This window comes from Pseudorca crassidens, chromosome 2 (assembly GCF_039906515.1).
Source record: "Pseudorca crassidens isolate mPseCra1 chromosome 2, mPseCra1.hap1, whole genome shotgun sequence".
Lineage (NCBI taxonomy): Eukaryota > Metazoa > Chordata > Mammalia > Artiodactyla > Delphinidae > Pseudorca > Pseudorca crassidens.
The window spans coordinates 149,326,363-149,344,813 of NC_090297.1; the positions used below are offsets into that span (position 1 = coordinate 149,326,363).

Here is an 18,451-nt window from a genome sequence, read left to right on the forward strand (position 1 = left end):
ATGTTCTGAGGTTCCAGGTGGACATGAATTTTGGAGGGACACTATTCAGCCCAATATAGGGGAGTAACAATCAACTGTGAGGTTGATAATGATACATCAAATAACAAGGTTTAGTGTCCAGCAACCACGCAGAGAACTATTTCAATATTTCTGATGGCAAGAAAACCTTCCTCAAGTTCTTGAATTATCTTGATTTTTTTCTTTTTAAAAATCCATTATGTAACAATGATTACACATTACTAAGACCCAGTAGTGGTTGAGAATCTGTTTATAGCAGTTGATTTTTGTTTGCAAAGCTAAATATGTATATATATATATATATATATATATATATATATATATATATATATATATATATATATATATATATATATATATATAATTTGTCCAAGACTTTCCCAAGACTCAGGACGGGTCATCTCTCCTAAAAACAGCAGACAGCAGAGAGGACCTGACTATGATATGGTCTGTGAAGCTTGTCCCCAAGGCAGACAAACAAGTAGGGCTCCCCATCCCCAAGCTTCTCTGAAGTAACTCTACGATGGAGCCTGTACAATAAAAATTATGAGATCATCTCAGAAAGACTACACATCTAGACAGGGGCACACCGAGAGAGAAGATATAAAACTAAGATCAGCGGTCCCCAGCTGGACAGGAAGCTGAAGCAGGAAGGGAAGGAAGATAGTAGAGCTGTAAAATTCAAGGAGTTCTAGAAGCTTGTAAACCTCTCCTAAGGCTGATAAAGAAATGGGTGGCCAATCCACCCTCACTAGAGCCAAAAGTCTTTGTTTAAGTGTATGAAGCTGAATATTCTAAACTCTAGGTCTTTGCGGACAAATCACATTAAAATTCATCCAAAATTTCCACATATTTGGGTTCTAACCTTAGAACACCAACAGGAACATGACCATATTCAGGAAAGAAATTTTACCCAAACTCCACCATTTCTTGTAGCAGAAAGTCACGAGTCTGTTTACCGTAAAGGTTAACCTTCCCAAAGGCCCATTCCTGGGGAGCAGCTCCCTCTGGGGCGGGCAAGCCTGTGGTCGAAGTTCTCAGAAAGAGGAAACTGCAGGATGCCTGAGCCAGGTGCCTCTACCTGGGCGGGCTCCCCAGTGAGTCCAGGGGGCAGGGGACTCTCACGGTCTGTCTTTGGGGAGAGCAGTGCTGGGTCATAGTGAGGGCCACCCAAGGATCTCAGCCCTCTGTCTGGAAAGGTCAGGAGATGGCTCTTCAGAGCCTGGCCAAGGGGAAAGTCAAAGCAGGGTGATGCGATAACCAAGCAGAGCCGTAGGACAACGTCCCCCTTGATGACAGGGGCTAGTCTCCTCGGCGCTCACACTATATTCCAGCCCTAGGTAATGCCTGCCTTCTGCAGCCCTCACAAGAACTTTATGAGAAATGTTCTCACCCCGTCTGTAACAGAGGTGGGATAATAAAACCTCAGCTGTTATGGAGAGTGGGTGAATTTACCTGAAGGACTTTACCTGAAGTTCCTGATCTATCTGGTGTTATTTATTCCCTCCACCCGCCGGTCACTGGGCTCTGAATATTTTCCATTGGGTTATCCCTTCTGGCCAAGCCTTGGCACGACATGAGGCCACGGAGTCCCCTGCCTGTCGGGGCGCTGCAGCTCCTCAGAGCTTCTCCTGTGAGTGGGGGCACCAGAGCCTTCCAGCAGCCCTGTGGGTCAGAAAGAAGAAATAGTATAGATGGGCAGAAAAAAGGGAGGGAGAAGAGAGTGAGGATGGCTAACTTTTCCCACTTGGCAATTTAGCCAGGGATCAGCCTTCCCCTGGGGCCACACACCCAAGACCCGGGGGCAACATCTGAAAGTAGAGACTAGACGGCCCAGGTCTGCGGGCTTTAGTCCCTCAGACTCCAAACATTCACTTCCTCCCTGACCATCCTCAGATCCCTAATATTCTCTCTTAAGAGCCCAATGTGATGTTGTTAAGAGTTTTATTTGGGCCACACATGATGTGAAACTCCCTCCTACACACTCTTATCCCACACATCCCTGCACTACCTGGCAGACGCAGCCACAGCTCAGCCGACCCCTCGTCTTCATAGACACATTCACACACACAGCACGTTCACACTCACAGCCACGCACCCACACGCTCACAAGCACACACCACACACACACACTCACAACCTCACATACATTCACACATCACACACACACATCATTACTCCACACACACGCTCACACGCTAACATCACACATAACACACTCCCACACCGCTCCTCCCACTGTCACACACTCACACATTCTGGTCACATACCACTCATGCTCACACATCACACACCTCACACTGTCACACCCACAGTCTCACACACACACACACACACACACACACATACATTGCATTCATTCATTTATTCTATCTCCCTCCAAGGCATCCCAGGCCTCGGGCCTGGCAATGCCAGAGCCCAGCTGTGCACCAGCTGCAGGGCTGGGAAGAGGCCTGAGAATAGGGAAGGGTGGAGGCTGACGGAAGACCCCTAGAGTCACCCACTTGAACCAGAGCCTGGAGGCTGCTCTCGACACCTCGGCGGGGGCGGGAAAGAAATCACAGCTGCAGCTGCTCTGGACTGGTGGGGACCCAGCGCCCCGCCACCCACACTTCCTCTGCACCTGCTCCGAGCCTCACGCCCCACTTCCACTGCGGATGTTGTCTTCTGTGTTTTGGAGAGCGTGTGACAGACCTGTGTTGTGGGGGCTGGTGGGGCCTCCTGGAAAGGTATGGGGACAGCCAGAGTCCCCTGTGGGCACAGGAGGCTGCAGCGCCTGGAGGTGGGGGCCCTGGGAACCAACCTGTGGACAGGGATGAATCGTCCAGGGATGAATGCTGAATCCTCCCATCAGTAGCATCTTCCACGCCTCCGCATGAGGGGCTCTAGAGACACCTGCATGACCATGGCTTCTGCGGGGCCTCAGGCACACTGTGGGAGGGAGGCAGGGCAGGCACCATCCCATTTTATCCGTGGGAGAACTGAGGCCCACGCTAGAAAGTGCCAAGCCAGCAAGAGAATCCAGGGTTCTGACTGGAGCCCAAAGCTCCTTCCATGATGACTCTCAGTGTCCCGGCCACTGGCCCTCACCCTCGACCGTCAGGGTCCTGAAGGGTAGCTCTGCCAGGCTGCTGTGACTCTAGGCAGAGTTGCCGTGTGACCTGTCACACCCTTTCCGGGCATTGCCCTTGTGGTCACTGGACCGCGCCTGAGCCGCTGTGAGAGGGCAGCACCTTAGGGAAAGAGTCGGGGAAGATGAGGGGTGGCTGATCTGAGGGGGGATGAGCTGCAGTTAAGACCCCAGGAATGATGTTCTGTGGGAGAGAAGGCCAGTGATCATCTAGTCCCACCTTCATTTCCTAGATAGAGAAATGCAGGCTCAGAGAAAGGTAGTGAATTGCTCAAAATCCACAGCTGGTATTTCCACATAGTAGGTCTCCCAAAGCATTTGTCAAATGAGTTCAAGGGCTACAACCAGCACCTTCTGACTTCAAGCCCAAGCTTCTGTCCATACAGCTGTCCTCAGATGCAGAAAATTGGTAAGGAGGCTCTTTTATCCTGAAGACAGGCACAAGGGGAATGACTGTGGCGCACATAAAGCATGGAAGGACCCCCCAAGGCAGAGAAATAGCAGAACTGGTAGTTTCTAATAGTCTTCAGAAGCTGCCTCGAGGCACTTTGAACCCTGGTGACCCATTCTCACTGAACACAACATGTTTTCTCAGTTCCTGACTTCCTCTTTGGTTTGCTGGTATATTCTTTTTCATCTAAAACTAGTAAGCAAATAAAATAGGTTGTCATTTCCTCATTTTCAAGCCATACCCCTTGTGGGCACCAGAAATCTCTTTCAAGCATCAAACAGTGAAGGGCTCCTGGGTGAGCAGTGCGTCTCTGTCCCCCTCTCCAGGGGCTCTTGGATGGGACCTTGGTCTGGAAGGAGCCATGGACCTCTGGCTTTGGTCACTTTACTTCCTGCCAGGTAAGTGTTGTGGGGAAACACACTGGACGTTGTATGAGGGCTTAATTGGCCACAGGAAGGGGAGTTGCTGTGCATCTCCAGCTCTGAAGTTTCTGGATGGCTTTAGTTGTAAACTGGTACCTAGGGCAGGACATGGATGGAGGCCCTCCCCACTCCCAGTTAGTGCGCCTCCCTCTACTCCAGACACACCTCCTGCTCGCTCAGGAGTTGACTTGTAAGGGCTGAAGATGCCACCTCTCCAGACATATCGGCCTGTTAATATGGAATCTCAAAGCAAGTACCTCCTAAGTTCTTTCTTCTTACTTCTACATTCTCTTTCTTTGGATCTCTTTAACGCCTGAATTTTCAAAGTTCCAATGTAAATGAAGTCTCCCTAACCCATTTGGTAGCCCTAATCCATTTCCTGAGCTCCATATCTCAATTTACAGCTGTCTCCTGGGCACTCCCACTTCCATATCCCATCAAGATCAGAAATGCAGCAGGCCTAACACCTAACCTCAAATTCCTCACTGGTCACCACCCAAATCAGCTACTCTCTCTGTCTTAACTATCCCTGATATCAGCTGTAAAATGCCCAAATAGCTTTTTACCACCTCTTCCTATTTATCCCCAACCAGACTTTGACCTAATCAATGGCCAATTCACGTAGTTTCTAGATTCACATTTCCAAGGATGAGAAGCCATGGCAGCCCCTACTAGAGACATAACAGAGGGAATGGAAAGGAAGACCACAGGATCACCTCTTAACTATCTCTCCCACTTCCTCCAACCTGATCAGCCTGTAGCTCCAGATCAACCTTCCTTCATCTTGACTGTGATCATAGGATCATCCTTTCCAACAACCTTCCATGGCTCCCACTGCCTACTGAATCGAACTCCTTAAATACAAACTCCTCTCTTGGCCTCCCTTTTTTTTTTTTTTTTGTGGTACGTGGGCCTCTCACTGCTGTGGTCTCTCCCGTTGCGGAGCACAGGCTCCAGATGCGCAGGCTCAGCGGCCATGGCTCACGGGCCCAGCCGCTCCGCGGCATGTGGGACCCTCCCGCACCGGGGCACGAACCCGTGTCCCCTGCATCGGCAGGCGGACTCTCAACCACTGCGCCACCAGGGAAGCCCTTGGCCTCCCCTTTTATACTCTGAGCTTATCATACTCCCCTGTACTTTCCTAACCTCCAGCCAATGGGACGCCTCTTTGAACATGTGCTAGACTTTCCTGACACCATGCCCTTGCTCATGCCATTCCTGCTGCCGGGAATAGCCTTCCACTCACCTCCACCATTTATGGGTCCTTCAAATCCCATCTCAACCTCCACTTTCTCGTACATGTTCCACAGGCCCCTCTTCTGAACCCCAATAGCTGACCCCGTTCTACCTTGTATTGTAGCTCAGGGTGTGTCCACTTTATTTTATTGATTCAATGGTAAGCTTCTTGGGGGTCAAAGTTGTTTTTTATTCATACTTGCTTTCTTTGTAATGGCTGGAGTTCGGAAGAAAGTCAAATCTTTGAATCAAATATTGGAAATCCCTAAAAACCCAAGGGAATGAAGTTTTAATGAAACAGACTCTGTGAGAGGTGGTAGGACATAGGTGATCACAGTGGATGGTTAACTAAACTTAGACCTGAGAGGGAAGAGGGATTGGGTAGACGTGGAAAATGTCTAGGAGTGAAGAGTACCTAAATTGTACCCCTGCAGTCTGTCCTGAGCAATACGACCCTTCTAGCCAGAGGTGTCCTTGCTCTGGGCCTGGTCCTTCTCCACTTGTGCCCATCTCCACAGGGTGAGGCGTTCAAGGCCCCGAAGGATGTGCCTACTTCAAGCCCACACCCACACCCCCTCTTCTAGACCTCAAATTCCCTGTCCCAATGTCTCTGGAACCACCTTCAATGACTGTGTGAGATTCTATCCTGGGTCTTCTGTCCTAGGGTGACCCCTTGGCCTATAAAAGGGTGGCTACAGGTGGCTGTTTGGGAAGGAGATGGATGGAGCTTGTACACGCAAGCTGGGTCATCCCCCATGTATATACCAGGACCATTGTGGAGTGGGCAGGAGCCAGGGATGAGAACAGAAAGGAGAGAGGCCAGAGGATAGAGGCAGGAAACTTGGAGCCATTTTTCCCTGCACAGCCATGTATTAGAGTGGACATCCAAGGAGTGTGTAAATTTGTCAAGATAGGGGGATCATTTATTCAACAGTTTTTTAGCCTGATAATTAACTTTAAAATATTTAGACGTATGATATTTGGGTCTTATTTGTATTCCTGCCCCAGGTCCTGCAAATGTGGGGGTGGTCCTGGTCCCAGAGCCCAGTGCATGAGGCACAGACTATAGGCCACATCGCCTGGGGCCCTAAGTGGAGTTCCGTAATAAAGCAAGGCAGTAGCATAGGGTATACACTTTCAAACTTTTTTCGCCTTGACCCATAATAATACATACACTTGATGCTGTGGCCCAGTACACATACGCATACCTAAAATTTATTCTTGATTCTTTAATATGGGGATGACTCTGGGGCTTCAGCACTTGGACAGATGTTGGTACTATTTTTGGAGATGGGAACAGCTTGTGACGGAACAGCCTTTGGAAGAAAAATCAAGAGGGTTTTGTTTGTTTGTTCTTGCCATTTAAGTCTGGAAAATATCTTATATGTTTGAGTGAAGTGCAAGAGCAGGTGTCAAAAAGGCAAGTCTGGAGCCCTAGAGGTAAAGACAAGACTGGAGATCCATATTATGGTGAGATCTATATAGAGCTGGTATTAAAAGCCATGGAAGTAAATGAGCTAGTGTGGGGGGAAGCAAGGAGGACAGAGAAGAGAACAGGCCCAGCGTCAGGTCCAATGCTGATAGAGAAGGGGAAGGAAGGAAGGAAGGAGGAGGAGAACTAAAGTGAACAGATAAGGAGAGATAAGTCAGGAGATTGCAAAGGAACAGTCATTGAGAGTGTAATGTCGGGGAAGCCAGGAGAGGAAAGCATTTCAAGGCAGGAAGGCTCAATTCCACCAAATGCTGCCAGGAGAGCAAGAAAAAAAAGGATAAAGAAGTGACCATCCAACATGGCAACAAGGAAAGTTTTGGTGACCTTGACCGGAGCAGTTTCAGCGGAATACTGGAGCCATAATTCTGACAGATATAGGTGGAAGAGGAATCGGGAGATGGAGGAGTGGATTCAGTGATTTTGAGAAAGTGAACAGAAAAGGGGTGGCAGCTGAAGGGGAGGGGAGAAGTCGACCAAGGGTTTTTCCAGTATGGGCCATATCAGGGCATGTGTGTAAGCCATGCAATGCTGGAGGAGAAGAACCAGTGAGACAGACAGAGAAAGGGGGTGATTGCAGAAGACATGCTCTAAAGAAGGTGATGGCATGGATTCAGGATAAAGGTGAAAGGACTGGCTTTTGAGAGGAGGGGGACACTCCATCCACAGCGACAGGGCCGAGGGCAGACAGCGGGCCCAGACACACACAGGTTAGTGTGGGCGGAAGTGGGAAGGAGCATAGGATGCTTCCCATCCTTTTAAAAAAATCCACGCTCCATTGGATAAACATAAAACTCTCAGGTCAGCTCCCTTCTTCCAGAGATTCTGCTGTGTCTTGAGTTGATAGGGTCCTCATCGATTTTCCCACCTAGAAAATCACTGCTACACGGAATCCAAAGTCTGTTCCCAGAGCACTGCCACCAGCCAAGGCCTTGGGGGCCTTTACCTTATTTTGCATTATGAAAAAAAGATTTTTTCCATGTTCCAAATTAGATATTTATATCCAACTATATGTTGAGAGTGACTTTTTAAGCTACATATATCCCTTTCCCCTACCATCACCACTGAAAATCAAATCACCAACTTAAAGATTGATGACACTTAGTTAGCAGCCTCTCTAAAATGTCAATATTAAACAGCTTGGTTCCTTTAGATACCTTCTCCCACCCCTTTCTTTTTTCCCCTGAATCATTTGGAAATGTAGTTAAGGGGTCCAGAATTGCAAAAATTCAAGGGCATCTGGGATGCTTATCTAAGAATGCAGATCCACAGGCCCCATCCTAAGCAGATATAATCACATTGCTTAAGGGCAGGACCAGGTTATCTGTATCCTAGCAAGTTCCCCCAAAGGAGTCTTATGCACACTGTGCCTAAGTTCTAAACCTGGAGGTTATAGCTATCTTTTTTTCTACTTGGGAAATCTGCTTTTGGTTAGAAGCTACTATGAACTCCAAGGAGAATGGGATCTGGTCATTTTCATCTCACCCATTAGTGCTTCCTTGGGACCAGAGTTCAGTGTACGCAGCAGCTTTCCTTGTGCTTCATCCATCCAAAGTTTGCACGATAAGGATGTCAGCTCCACCTGCTGTAACACCTTAGTCAGCTCCAGCTGCTGTAACAAAATACGATAGATTGCGTAGCTTAAATAACAGACATTTATTTCTCACAGTTCAGGAAACTAGAAGTCCTAGATCAAGGTGCTGGCAGACATGATTCTCTGTGACGGCCCTCTTCCTGGTTTGCAGCCATCTCCCTGTGTGCTCACATGGTCTCTTCTTGTGCACATGGAGAGAACAAGGACACTAATCCCATTATGAGGGCTGCATCCTCATGACCTCATCTAACCCTACTTACCTTCCAAAGGCCCCACCTCGTAATATCATCACTTTGGGGGTTGGAGTTTCAACACATGAATTTTGGGGAGATACAAACATACAGTCCATAACAGAGGACCTGGGCAAGCCAGGGGGTTACCAGCAGCTCATCACTGAGCAGAGAGAGGCCACTGGAGGCATCTGCACAGTGATGACCCCTCTCTGCTCTGTCCTGCGCCTGCCCATTTTACAGCATCTCACCCTTGAGAAAGCAGCAGGCATGCCCTTTTCTGGCTGGGTTGGTCCAAAAATGTTTGCATGCTCATTCTCAGGTGCTGGGCTTTACACACAAGTATGGTCCTTCTGGACATACAGGGGATTCACCTATCCCCTTGGTTGGGTGTTTGTCCTTTGATGGGTCACCCTTCCACTGGCACGTTCCAGTCACAGGGCTACCTCACACATCTGTTTCCAGGGGATTTAAAGCAGTGTTGGGTTATTCATGAAGGGTTTCCATGTCAGGTCATACGTGTCTGGTGGGCCCCTCTTCTCCCCACCACACTTACCAGCTACACTTTCAGATCTTAACATACTCCTGTAAATGTCCCCAGCTAGCCCCTCTCTAGCCTCCTCTACCCCCATCTCATGTTCCCATGGTTGTTTCTGTTGTCCATGTTCTTCCCTCTCCCCAGAACATCCTCCTCGACTCTCTCTGCTCATCTAGGAGGCTCCAGCCCCACTTCTTTCCTTGACTCCTTGGAGCTATTCTTTTTTTTTTTTTTTTTTTTTAAGAGAGAATCTTTTTTTTTTTTTAATTTACTTTTGGCTGCATTGGGTCTTCGTTGCTGTGCGTGGGCTTTCTCTAGTTGCGGTGAGTTGGGAGTTACTCTTTGTTGCAGTGCATGGGCTTCTCACTGTGGTGGCTTCTCTTGTTGCGGAGCATGCCTTCTAGGTGCATGGGCTTCAGTAGTTGTGGCACACAGTCTCAGTAGTTGTGGTGTACGGGCTTAGTTGCTTGCAGCATGTGGGGTCCTCCCTGATCAGGGCTCGAACCAGTGTCCCCTGCATTGGCAGGTGGATTCTTAACCACTGTACTACCAGGGAAGTCCTAGAGCTATTCTTAATGTTTGCTCTATGGATGAGTTTCAGGAAGTTTGTGAACATCCCTCCCCGCCTCACGAATGTGCCATGTTCTCTCTCCTGTCCCAGCCTTTTTGGGGGTGGTTCTCACTGTCTAGAAGGGTCTCTCCTCCACCCTAGTCCACAGCCCCCTCCCCCCCACACATTTCATCCTCTGAATTGTCTTCCCAGAAATATACAGACACTTACTGGGACCCACTTAGCTGACAATTAATCATACTTGGACTTACTTTCTTCTCCAGCTTAGACCTGCCTTCTCTCAGCCAAAGCATAAGCTTTTTGATGTCAGGGACTCAGAAACCACACCTTTTATTCCACCCTGCTCCACACCACCCCCAATGCACATACAATGTGCACACACACTCAAATATACCCTTGTTTCCTTCTGTGTTCCCTTCCTCAGTGAAGACAACACCATCATTCTCTGAGTTGCCGTCCACACCCAGTCCTTCAGGTCACAACTTACACATCACGTCTTCCAGAAAGCCTTCCCCAAATTATATCATCCTCTGCAGCAGACTGGATCAGGCGCCCCTGCTTGGTGCTTCCAAGGGGCTCTGTGTATCTACGCCATGGGATTTACTATACTCTGTTGTCACATAGTGGCCGTCCATTTGTATCATTCAATAAATGATTTGTTCTGTGAGGGAGGGATGCCAGGCACCTTATCACATGAAAGGCATTCAACTGATACTTGTTGAATGATTGAATAAAAAAACTGGAGGTGAATGGTTGTTTTGGTTGGTTGGATGGATCTGAGCAAAACAAAACTAGACAGAAAACCTGTTGGAGCAAATTGTACCATGCCTCCCGACACCACCCTGAAGTCACTCAGGGATCATGGGCTGGTTGGGGGGATCACTGTGGCACATTCTCTCCCCCTGGAGTGGGGTAGTGGCTTTGACTGTATTTTCAGGGGTTTGATGTCTGGGTCCATATGGGTTCAGGTTTGGTAACAAGGCTGAGGATTACATTAAGGCTTGGGCTGGGGAGAGACTCAGCCTTGGGCATAGGGCTAGGGATGGACATAGAGCTGGACCAAGAATATAAATAGGGTTGGGGATGGGAAGAGGCTGAGGATGCAGCCAGGGCTAGAGATCATGAGACGGCTGAGGCTCAGGGCTGGCTGAGGCTTGGGCTGCTAATGGGGATGGAGTTGGAAGTAGGGATGAGTGTGAGGCTGGGCTGGGGCCTGGGTTGGAAACAGGGCTGGAGTTGGGGATGTGGCTGGGGATGGGGCTTCCTCTACATTAACTCCCTCTCCCTGCAGTAGCTGGAGCCCTGAGGGTCGTTCCAGAAGTAAAGGTGGAGGGAATGCTGGGAGGATCCGTTGTTATCGAGTGCCCGCTTCCTGAAATGCATGTGAGGATATATCTGTGCCGGACAATTGTTGAGTCTGGAGGATGTGCCACCGTGGTGTCCAACAGGAACTTCGTCAAGAAGGAATTCAAGAATCGAGTCACACTGGAGCTGTGTCCAGACAGGAATCTGTTCCTGGTGGAGATGACAGAGCTGGTCGAGAGTGACAGCGGGGTCTATGCCTGTGGGGCAGGCATGGACACAGACCGGGGCAAGACCCAGCAGGTCACCCTGTCTGTTCACAGTGGTAGGTGCCCCACACGATGGAGGCTCTGGCCACCCAGAAAACGTTTCCACTCAGGAAGGCTGGGACAACAATGGGACTGCAGCCGTCCCCACACTCTTACACTATTCCCATATTAGCAAGTCCAGTAGGAATTGGGATCTGTAGAGTCGAAACCTCATAGAGTCAATGAACTTCACGGTCCACCAAATTTTCTATCCAAACTGTATGAAAGGGACAGGATAGGTGCTCTCCTTGTGTGGTATTTTACTCATCCTACCCAGGGCACGAGGCGAGTGTGGGGTGAGATTGAGGAGGGGCTCTGAGACTGAAGGAAATTGGAAGCAAAAGGACATAATTATTACCATAATTGTCCCATGAGAGATATCAGGGATAAACATAAAGGAAAGACAATCATTTTTCACAGTTGATGGCCAAATTTGTTACTTTATGATCTGATCCTTTCTTTATTTCTCCCGAATCCTTCCTTTTTTCTTTTCTCCACTGACTTCCTCAGACATACACAGCACTAATTCACCAACCTAGATTCCCAATGGTCTCCGATGGTTTTGCAGGGAATGCCGACGGGGTTAGGGTGAAAGAGGATTTCTGTCAGGGAAGCCCCCAGCCTGGTTATTTTTCTTCTCCCTGCCCTCATCCCCTCACTGCCATCTGCCCTAGCTGAGTCAGCCTCAGCTCATAGCAGCAGTCCCTTCCCCAGGCCTCAGTCTTGTCCTAGAGACCACCAATGGACTCCTCTTGCCTCCGGTAGATTACGGGCCTTTCTGGGAAGAAGAGCCAGTGCCTGAGCCTCCAGCATGGTTTAACAGATTTCTCCAAATGCGTATGCCCCTTTGGTTCCAGATGCCTGAACATGCCAGTTCTTTGGAATTCATATCCAAAGGTCAGTTCCCCAAAGGTAGGGTAGGGGAGGTGGGGGAGATTCTATGGCATTGTGAAAATGGAGGAGGGGGTACATGTTCAGCTCATAGGATGGTTGGCAGAGCAGAGCTGCGTCTCAGATGTGTATTTCCCTGCCTTAGGAGGGGGTACCTCCCTGAGATCTGCATTCCAAGTCTTTCAAGCCCATCCTTCAGCACGTACACTTGGCACTAGTTGCAGAAATGACCCATCACCACCAGGTGGCACCACATGTAATGAAGTTTGTGCTCCATTCACAAAATCTAGCTCTTTTATGAATGACTGCGGGAAACCAAGACTGGGCAGACGTTTCCCAGCCAGAGGTCCTCCTGCTTCCTGCTCCCCATAGGGCTGTCTACCATTCGCTGGCATACTGATTTAACAGCTCTATTTTACAATAACAAGATCAATCACGATTATACTAATGATACTTTTACATTTCTATACCATTTTCCTGTCTTAAATGCATTTTGACATGCAATAGTTACATCACATCCTCACATCTGCCCTGTGAGGTAGATACATTAATTGAATATTGTTACACTAAAAGACCGCTGGCCATTGAGAGAGGGATCGTGTAACTGAGCTCATTGTATACTCAAGGTTGTGACTGACAGGTGTGGGATGGGGGAGAATAGACAAGCACATAGATACAACACAAGGCAGAGTGGGAATTGAACTACAAACAAGGTTTTGTCCATGCTTAGAGGAGCGCAAGCTCTTCTGTCTGGGAAGTCACAGAAGACTTTCTGTAGGAAATGGAGTTTGAAGCAAATATAGACAGAACGTACTAGATGCAGATGGCATGCTCACGAGGCATTTCAGGTGACAAGGACTGTGAGAACAAAGGTAGTCTAGGTAAAAGGGAAGCATGTGTTCTGGAAAGAAATGGTTGGCCCAAGGCTGCTGGAGACTAGAGTTTCTTCCTGCTGTGTTCTGTAGTAACCACACCAGCTCAAAGGACCGAGGCCCCTCCAGCACACCATGCCTCCCCCACCACCTCAATCACCCACCGCCCTCGAGTTTACAGGGCATCTTCAGCAGCAACTGCCCAGCCCACCACCCTCCTGCCATCTGCCACAGCCTCAAAAACCTCAGCACAGGAGGAACTGCTCAGGCTCCAGACGGCCAGCTACAACCACCAAACCAGGCTTCACAGGCAGAGGTAAGAGGCCTGCACCGTCCAGGGTGAGAATTCTGTTAACAAAGGGACAAACTTGTGAGCTACCTCCAAAAAAGTTGGCCACTTGCGTGCTGCCTTAACCCCCTCCCTTCCTGACCTCTCCCTTCTCTCTCCCCCTCCTTCCCTCCTCAGTTCACTCAACCAGGGCCCAGGCCCCGTGTCTGGGATGGAAGACCAAGGCTTCTACATCCTGACCCCCACCATCCTGGGTCTCATCCTGCTGGCACTTCTGGGGCTGGTGGCGAAGAGGGTCATTCAGAGGAGGAAAGGTGAGGGCGCCAGGCTAAGTTTCCGAGAGCCGAGCTTCCCCAAATCCCAGCGCATTCAGATCCCTCTGACCTCCCGGGGACACTCAGGCCCTTTAGATGAGCAGCCTGGGGTGTGGGGAACGTGGCACGGGGCTCAGTGGTCTGGAAATGGGGGCGGGGAGGAGCGCGGCCTGGGCCCTTTGGTCTTCAGTAAGCACCCACACGTCAGACATTGCCAAATACCAGGCAAACAGACAGCCTTTAGTTTTCTAAGACTGGGAGGGGGTGCCCATGGGCCTCTGACGCCCTCTTCCTCTCTCCTTCCCTGTGGCTTTACCGAGAAGCTCTCTCCAGACGGGTCCGCCGACTGGCCGTGAGGATGCGCGCCCTGGAGGCCTCACAGCGGCCCCTGTCACAGCGGCCACGCGTGTCACAGCGGCCACGCGTGTCGCAGCGGCCACGCACCCAAAACAACGTCTACAGCGCCTGCCCTCGGCGCCCTCGGGGGGTGGACGCTGCTGGTGAGCAGGCGGGCAGGTGGGGGAGAGCGGGACAGGTCGCGGGGAGAGGGAGGCGGGCTGGGGGAGAGCGGGACGGGCCGGGCGTGCGAGCTGGAGCAGCCAGACACTGCGCGGCGCGGAGGTTGAGCCAGAAAAACCCGCCTTCAGAACAGCCGCGTGCAGCGCGGCCGCCTCCTCCTCCCCCGGGTTTCCGGCAGAGCTGCGGGTGGGGTTGGATCCTCGGCCCCGCCCTCATGTCGGCCCTCCCGGTTCCTATTAGGTGAAGTGGCGGCACCTCTCCCATGCCCCGGAGCATTGGCGCCCCCAGCCCCGCCGCAGGTAAGCTCCGCCCCGCCCCCTGATTGGCAGCTGCGGCCCTAATGGGCGGCCCCAGACCTGAGCTTGGACCCGAGCGCAGTCGGTGGAGCTTCGGCTTAGCTGGAGGGCGGGGGCTTTCGCAGCGGCTCCCCGGGCCCTGAGTCTGGGAACTGGTATCAGTTTCCTCCTTTGATGGTGTCAGTAGGCGACTACGCAACAATTGTGGTAGACTTAGTTACACGGCTTTTAGCCAAGCATTTCTCATGGGATAAATGGGAGCTTAGTAGAGCATGATAGATGGTACCTCTACAAATACGTGAAGGGCTTTCACGTGGAAAAGATTCGATTTCTAGGAGATCTTAAGGGGGTGGAAGTTACCCAGTTTCACCTTAATATGAGGAAGTACTTTCTAGTAAGCCCTCGAAGATGAGAGGAGGTTGTTTACCCATCACTGAAGGCAGTTAAGCCTGGCCTAGAGACGTAGATAAGATTCAACACTTCGGATGAAGAAGATTCCTCTTGAAATCTAGGTTTGGACATAGGGAACTCATCTTTCTTTCTTTTTTTTTCTTCTCATCTTTCTATTGAAGAAAAAATCTGCCATTTGGCAGATGTGTGAAATCTGCCATTTGGCAGATGTGTGAAAAACCTTTAAACTATTCATTCGTGTTTGTTTTCCCAAATTTCCCATTTTGTTCTCTAAAGCAGCCTACCATAGCCGAAACATTATTACTTCAGGAACCAGTAAAAACTAAGTGTGGCAAGTGTCCCTGATTTAATTAGGGGGTAGGCTAAGCTAATGCAGTAAACCCTAAACCACGGCCCACAACATGGAAGCCTCCTGGCAGGTAGCCAGGAGGAGGTGGCCTGAGCCATGGGGTCATCCAGGGACTCAAATGCCTTCTGCCTGTTGCTGCACCACCCCCTGGAGTCTTGCCGCTTCCATCCTTCCGTGGTCAATGCTCAATCACCAGCACCATGTCTGCATCCCAGCGCATGGGAGGAAGAAAGAGAAAGTCGCTTTATTAAGACCATGACCCTGAAATTTCACACATCACTTCTCCCTGCATCCCACTGGGCACAGTTTAGTCACGTGGTCACACCTGCCTTCAAGGGAGGCTGAATAATGTATCCCCGGCTCGGTAACCGTGCCTTGCTACAAGGGGGAGAGTGATGCCTGGCAACAAGCAACAGCTCTGCCCCCATCATGCCCAGCTTCTTGAGCTTGCCCTCAGCCCTGCTGGAGAAGGTTCACAGTAGCTTAGGTATGTCCAGCGGTGCCCATCTATTCTACACTTACCTCAGCCCTTTTCTCTGGAACTGCTCTGTGACCACACATGCCCTCACCTGGCCCAGTACCTTGCTCAAATTTTACCCTTCCTCCCTGCTTGAAACTCACATTCCCACTATCAGGGATAAAAATCTTGATGGAGCAAGTTGACAACAAGGTGCCTATGATTAATGACTATTTTAAGTCTTCACAGGGAGTGACGTTTTAAAATTTTTTAAGCCAAATGAATCTCAAATGATGAACTGTAACAGGCAATGGGAGATATATTTTTGAAGCAAGCTGCTGCTCAGCTTGTACTTGGTAAAGTACAGAAAGTAACAGCTCCTTTCAGTGAGCACCTACTCAGTGCCTACTGTGTTCAGGGGGCTGAACTTCTGGTTCTCAGCGCTTGTGTCAAAAATGTGTGACTTTCCCTACTGCAGCCTTCCTGGGTGGATGTTACAATAGTTGTGCCGTGTTAGAGTCATGGCATAGCCCTGCCCTCCGAGAACTGATCCGTCCTGAAGGCAGATGGTCCTGAACTTTCTTTCTGGGGAAGCGGAGTTCCACATGGCCTGCCACCTTCCTCTGCTTCACCAGCCGGCTCCTTCCTGGAATGCACTGTCATGTCACGTCACAAGCTCTCCATGGAATAAAAGCCCTATGGAGGTGCGGAGGATGACTCATGCTACTTCTGATAACTCCCTGAGAAGATGCATATTTATTCCACAAGTCACATCATCTAATCCCAGAGGGGAAACTCCTCCAGCAGCTGGTTCTCCTTCAGACCCGTGCTTAGTCACATGATTTTAGTCTGAGCCCCGTTTAAGGCATTTCCTGTCACATTAGATCTAAGTGTTTTCCAGTTATTTGGGGTTGAGACGCCACCCTGAAAATCCCCAGGGCTGAGCCACCTGATGGAGCTCAACCACCTCTGTGTTTTGCCTTCTAGAAGACAGCAACCACATGCATGCTTCCCCCCCACCCCACCCCATTGCCTGCTGTCGATGCTACAATCACCCTACCCAGATCCAGTGATGCTTCTCCGGTTGTTCCCAGGTGTCGGAAACTCCCTGGCTCCATGCCCCATCTGTGAAGATCAGCTGTGAATATGTGAGCTTCTACCACCAGCCTGCTGCCAAGATGGAGGACACGCATTCCGATGACTACGTCAATATTCCCTGCCTGACTCAGCTCTCCAGCTGTCCCCCTGGGCCCAGACCTTGGTGCCAATGAGTCTTGTCTCTATGCTGGTTTCCAACACCCGCTCCATCCATTTTCAGAACCCTCATTACTCCCACGTCCCACCTCGAGTCTCATCCCTGTCTGTTTGCCCTGAGCAGTGCTCAGTCTCCCCTCCCCCAGCTCTTCCTGGACACTTTTGCAGCCCCCTGTGGTTTTCAGGTGGGCTCCGGGAATGCAGAGCATTTGTCCTGATGCCACTTGCTTCCTTTCCAAGCCATGCAACAGGCTGTGGGATTTGCAGAGTGTCTTTGATCACGCGGTCTTTGCTGCCCTGGATCTAGACCACATGGCCTTGGACTGGAGCCTAGGCATAGCTGTTGCTTTGAAAGCCCTTCTCGGTCTTGGGTTTCCCACCAGTAGAAGGTGCCTGAACTTCTTTGTGAGGACATGCTTCAGCCCTGAGCTAGGAAGGGACCTTGTTATGAAACACCCCTTACAACCTCTTTGCCCAGATCTTAGGGCCGGCATTTACCAGTGATCTTCTATTTGTCTGGAGTTCTATGAGGGCAATTTATTTTGATGTGATGAAGGGTTGTAAATTTTCAGAACCATGCTTGTTAGTGCTAGTGATATATGTGGATACCCTCTTTACTCTAAGTCTTCCTCCCTTGATGCACCTAAGTACCCTGACTCCAGCATTCGCCCTCTTTCAGAAACAGAATAGTTTTTGTCATCTATTTATCCTTCTTCCATGCACTGAAATGTGTGCACTTATCTTAGCCTTGGTCTATTTGAGCTATCCAAAGGCATTACATCTCTCTGCTTTCAGAAATGCACCTCCTCTCTTTGCCAGTCCAGGTGGCTTATAGCCAGGTGGGGGAGAACAAGGATATGGGATTCCTGGAAGGCCAGTTGTTCTGCAAGAGAACTCACGTCATGGAAGAAGAGACATCCCACCTCCTACGTACATTCATCCTCTTGAGTGTTCTGAACAAGGGCAGAGTTAGGCAGACATTATATGTTTGGATTGCAATCAACTACAAAGTTCAGTCAAAGCTTGAGACTAGAGAATGTCCCGTCTTGCTTTTAGGAAGAAGGCCTTTCCCAGACACACAACTCAGCTTCTCTGGGCACTGGTCCAGTGATAGAAAGGAAAGGTTCCCGAGGTGCCTGCTTTTTATGAGCAGGGAATGTCATCACAGATGGGATAACACATAACCCTAACCCTAACCTAACCCTAAATTATATTCGCAACACCATCATACCTGTCATCCAGGTATGATGACACCATCCACGAGGTCAGCTTGACACTGGCACCCTCCCAAGTGGCAGATAAGGGATGAGTGAGTAGGATAAGAAAGAGAGTACCCAAGGGGCAGGGATGGTGGGAGTGAGGTGGGGAGTGTGGGCAAGAAATGCAGTGTTTAGGGAGAGTCTGCTTTGTTCTGGGCACCCCCCTGCATTATATCTTTTATCATTTATATTTCAAACCAGTGCCCTCCCCCTCATCCCAGTGCTCTGTGTACGACCCCTGCAGGTGTCAT

The 18,451-nt window shown here is 49.9% G+C and overlaps 1 protein-coding gene across 4 annotated transcripts; it reads left to right on the forward strand.

Annotated features, from left to right (window-relative positions):
* Positions 1 to 3,896: 3,896 nt before the first annotated feature.
* FCMR (Fc mu receptor) lies at positions 3,897 to 18,407 on the forward strand. 4 transcript variants are annotated; one of them, XM_067729159.1, is made up of 8 exons: positions 3,897 to 3,997; positions 10,971 to 11,306; positions 12,055 to 12,186; positions 13,146 to 13,368; positions 13,519 to 13,655; positions 13,979 to 14,155; positions 14,415 to 14,473; positions 16,782 to 18,407. In XM_067729159.1, the coding sequence occupies exons 1-8, from the start codon at positions 3,961 to 3,963 to the stop codon at positions 16,956 to 16,958; spliced, it is 1,278 nt and encodes a 425-aa protein (XP_067585260.1). In that variant the 5' UTR covers positions 3,897 to 3,960; the 3' UTR covers positions 16,959 to 18,407. The 4 variants fall into 4 exon arrangements, 3 of the variants coding, with proteins under 3 accessions (XP_067585260.1, XP_067585261.1, XP_067585262.1); XM_067729160.1 differs by lacking the exon at positions 13,519 to 13,655 and having other exon boundaries at positions 13,989 to 14,155; XM_067729161.1 differs by lacking the exons at positions 12,055 to 12,186; positions 13,146 to 13,368; positions 13,519 to 13,655.
* The last annotated feature ends 44 nt before the right edge of the window (positions 18,408 to 18,451 follow it).

Excerpts from the sequence above, each read along its gene's own strand:
- FCMR (XM_067729159.1), top strand. The coding sequence starts at position 3,961 with ATGGACCTCTGGCTTTGGTCACTTTACTTCCTGCCAG. Across the intron at positions 13,369-13,518 it reads ACCAGGCTTCACAGGCAGAG|TTCACTCAACCAGGGCCCAG; the intron begins GTAAGAGGCCTG and ends TTCCCTCCTCAG. Across the intron at positions 14,474-16,781 it reads CGCCCCCAGCCCCGCCGCAG|GTGTCGGAAACTCCCTGGCT; the intron begins GTAAGCTCCGCC and ends GGTTGTTCCCAG.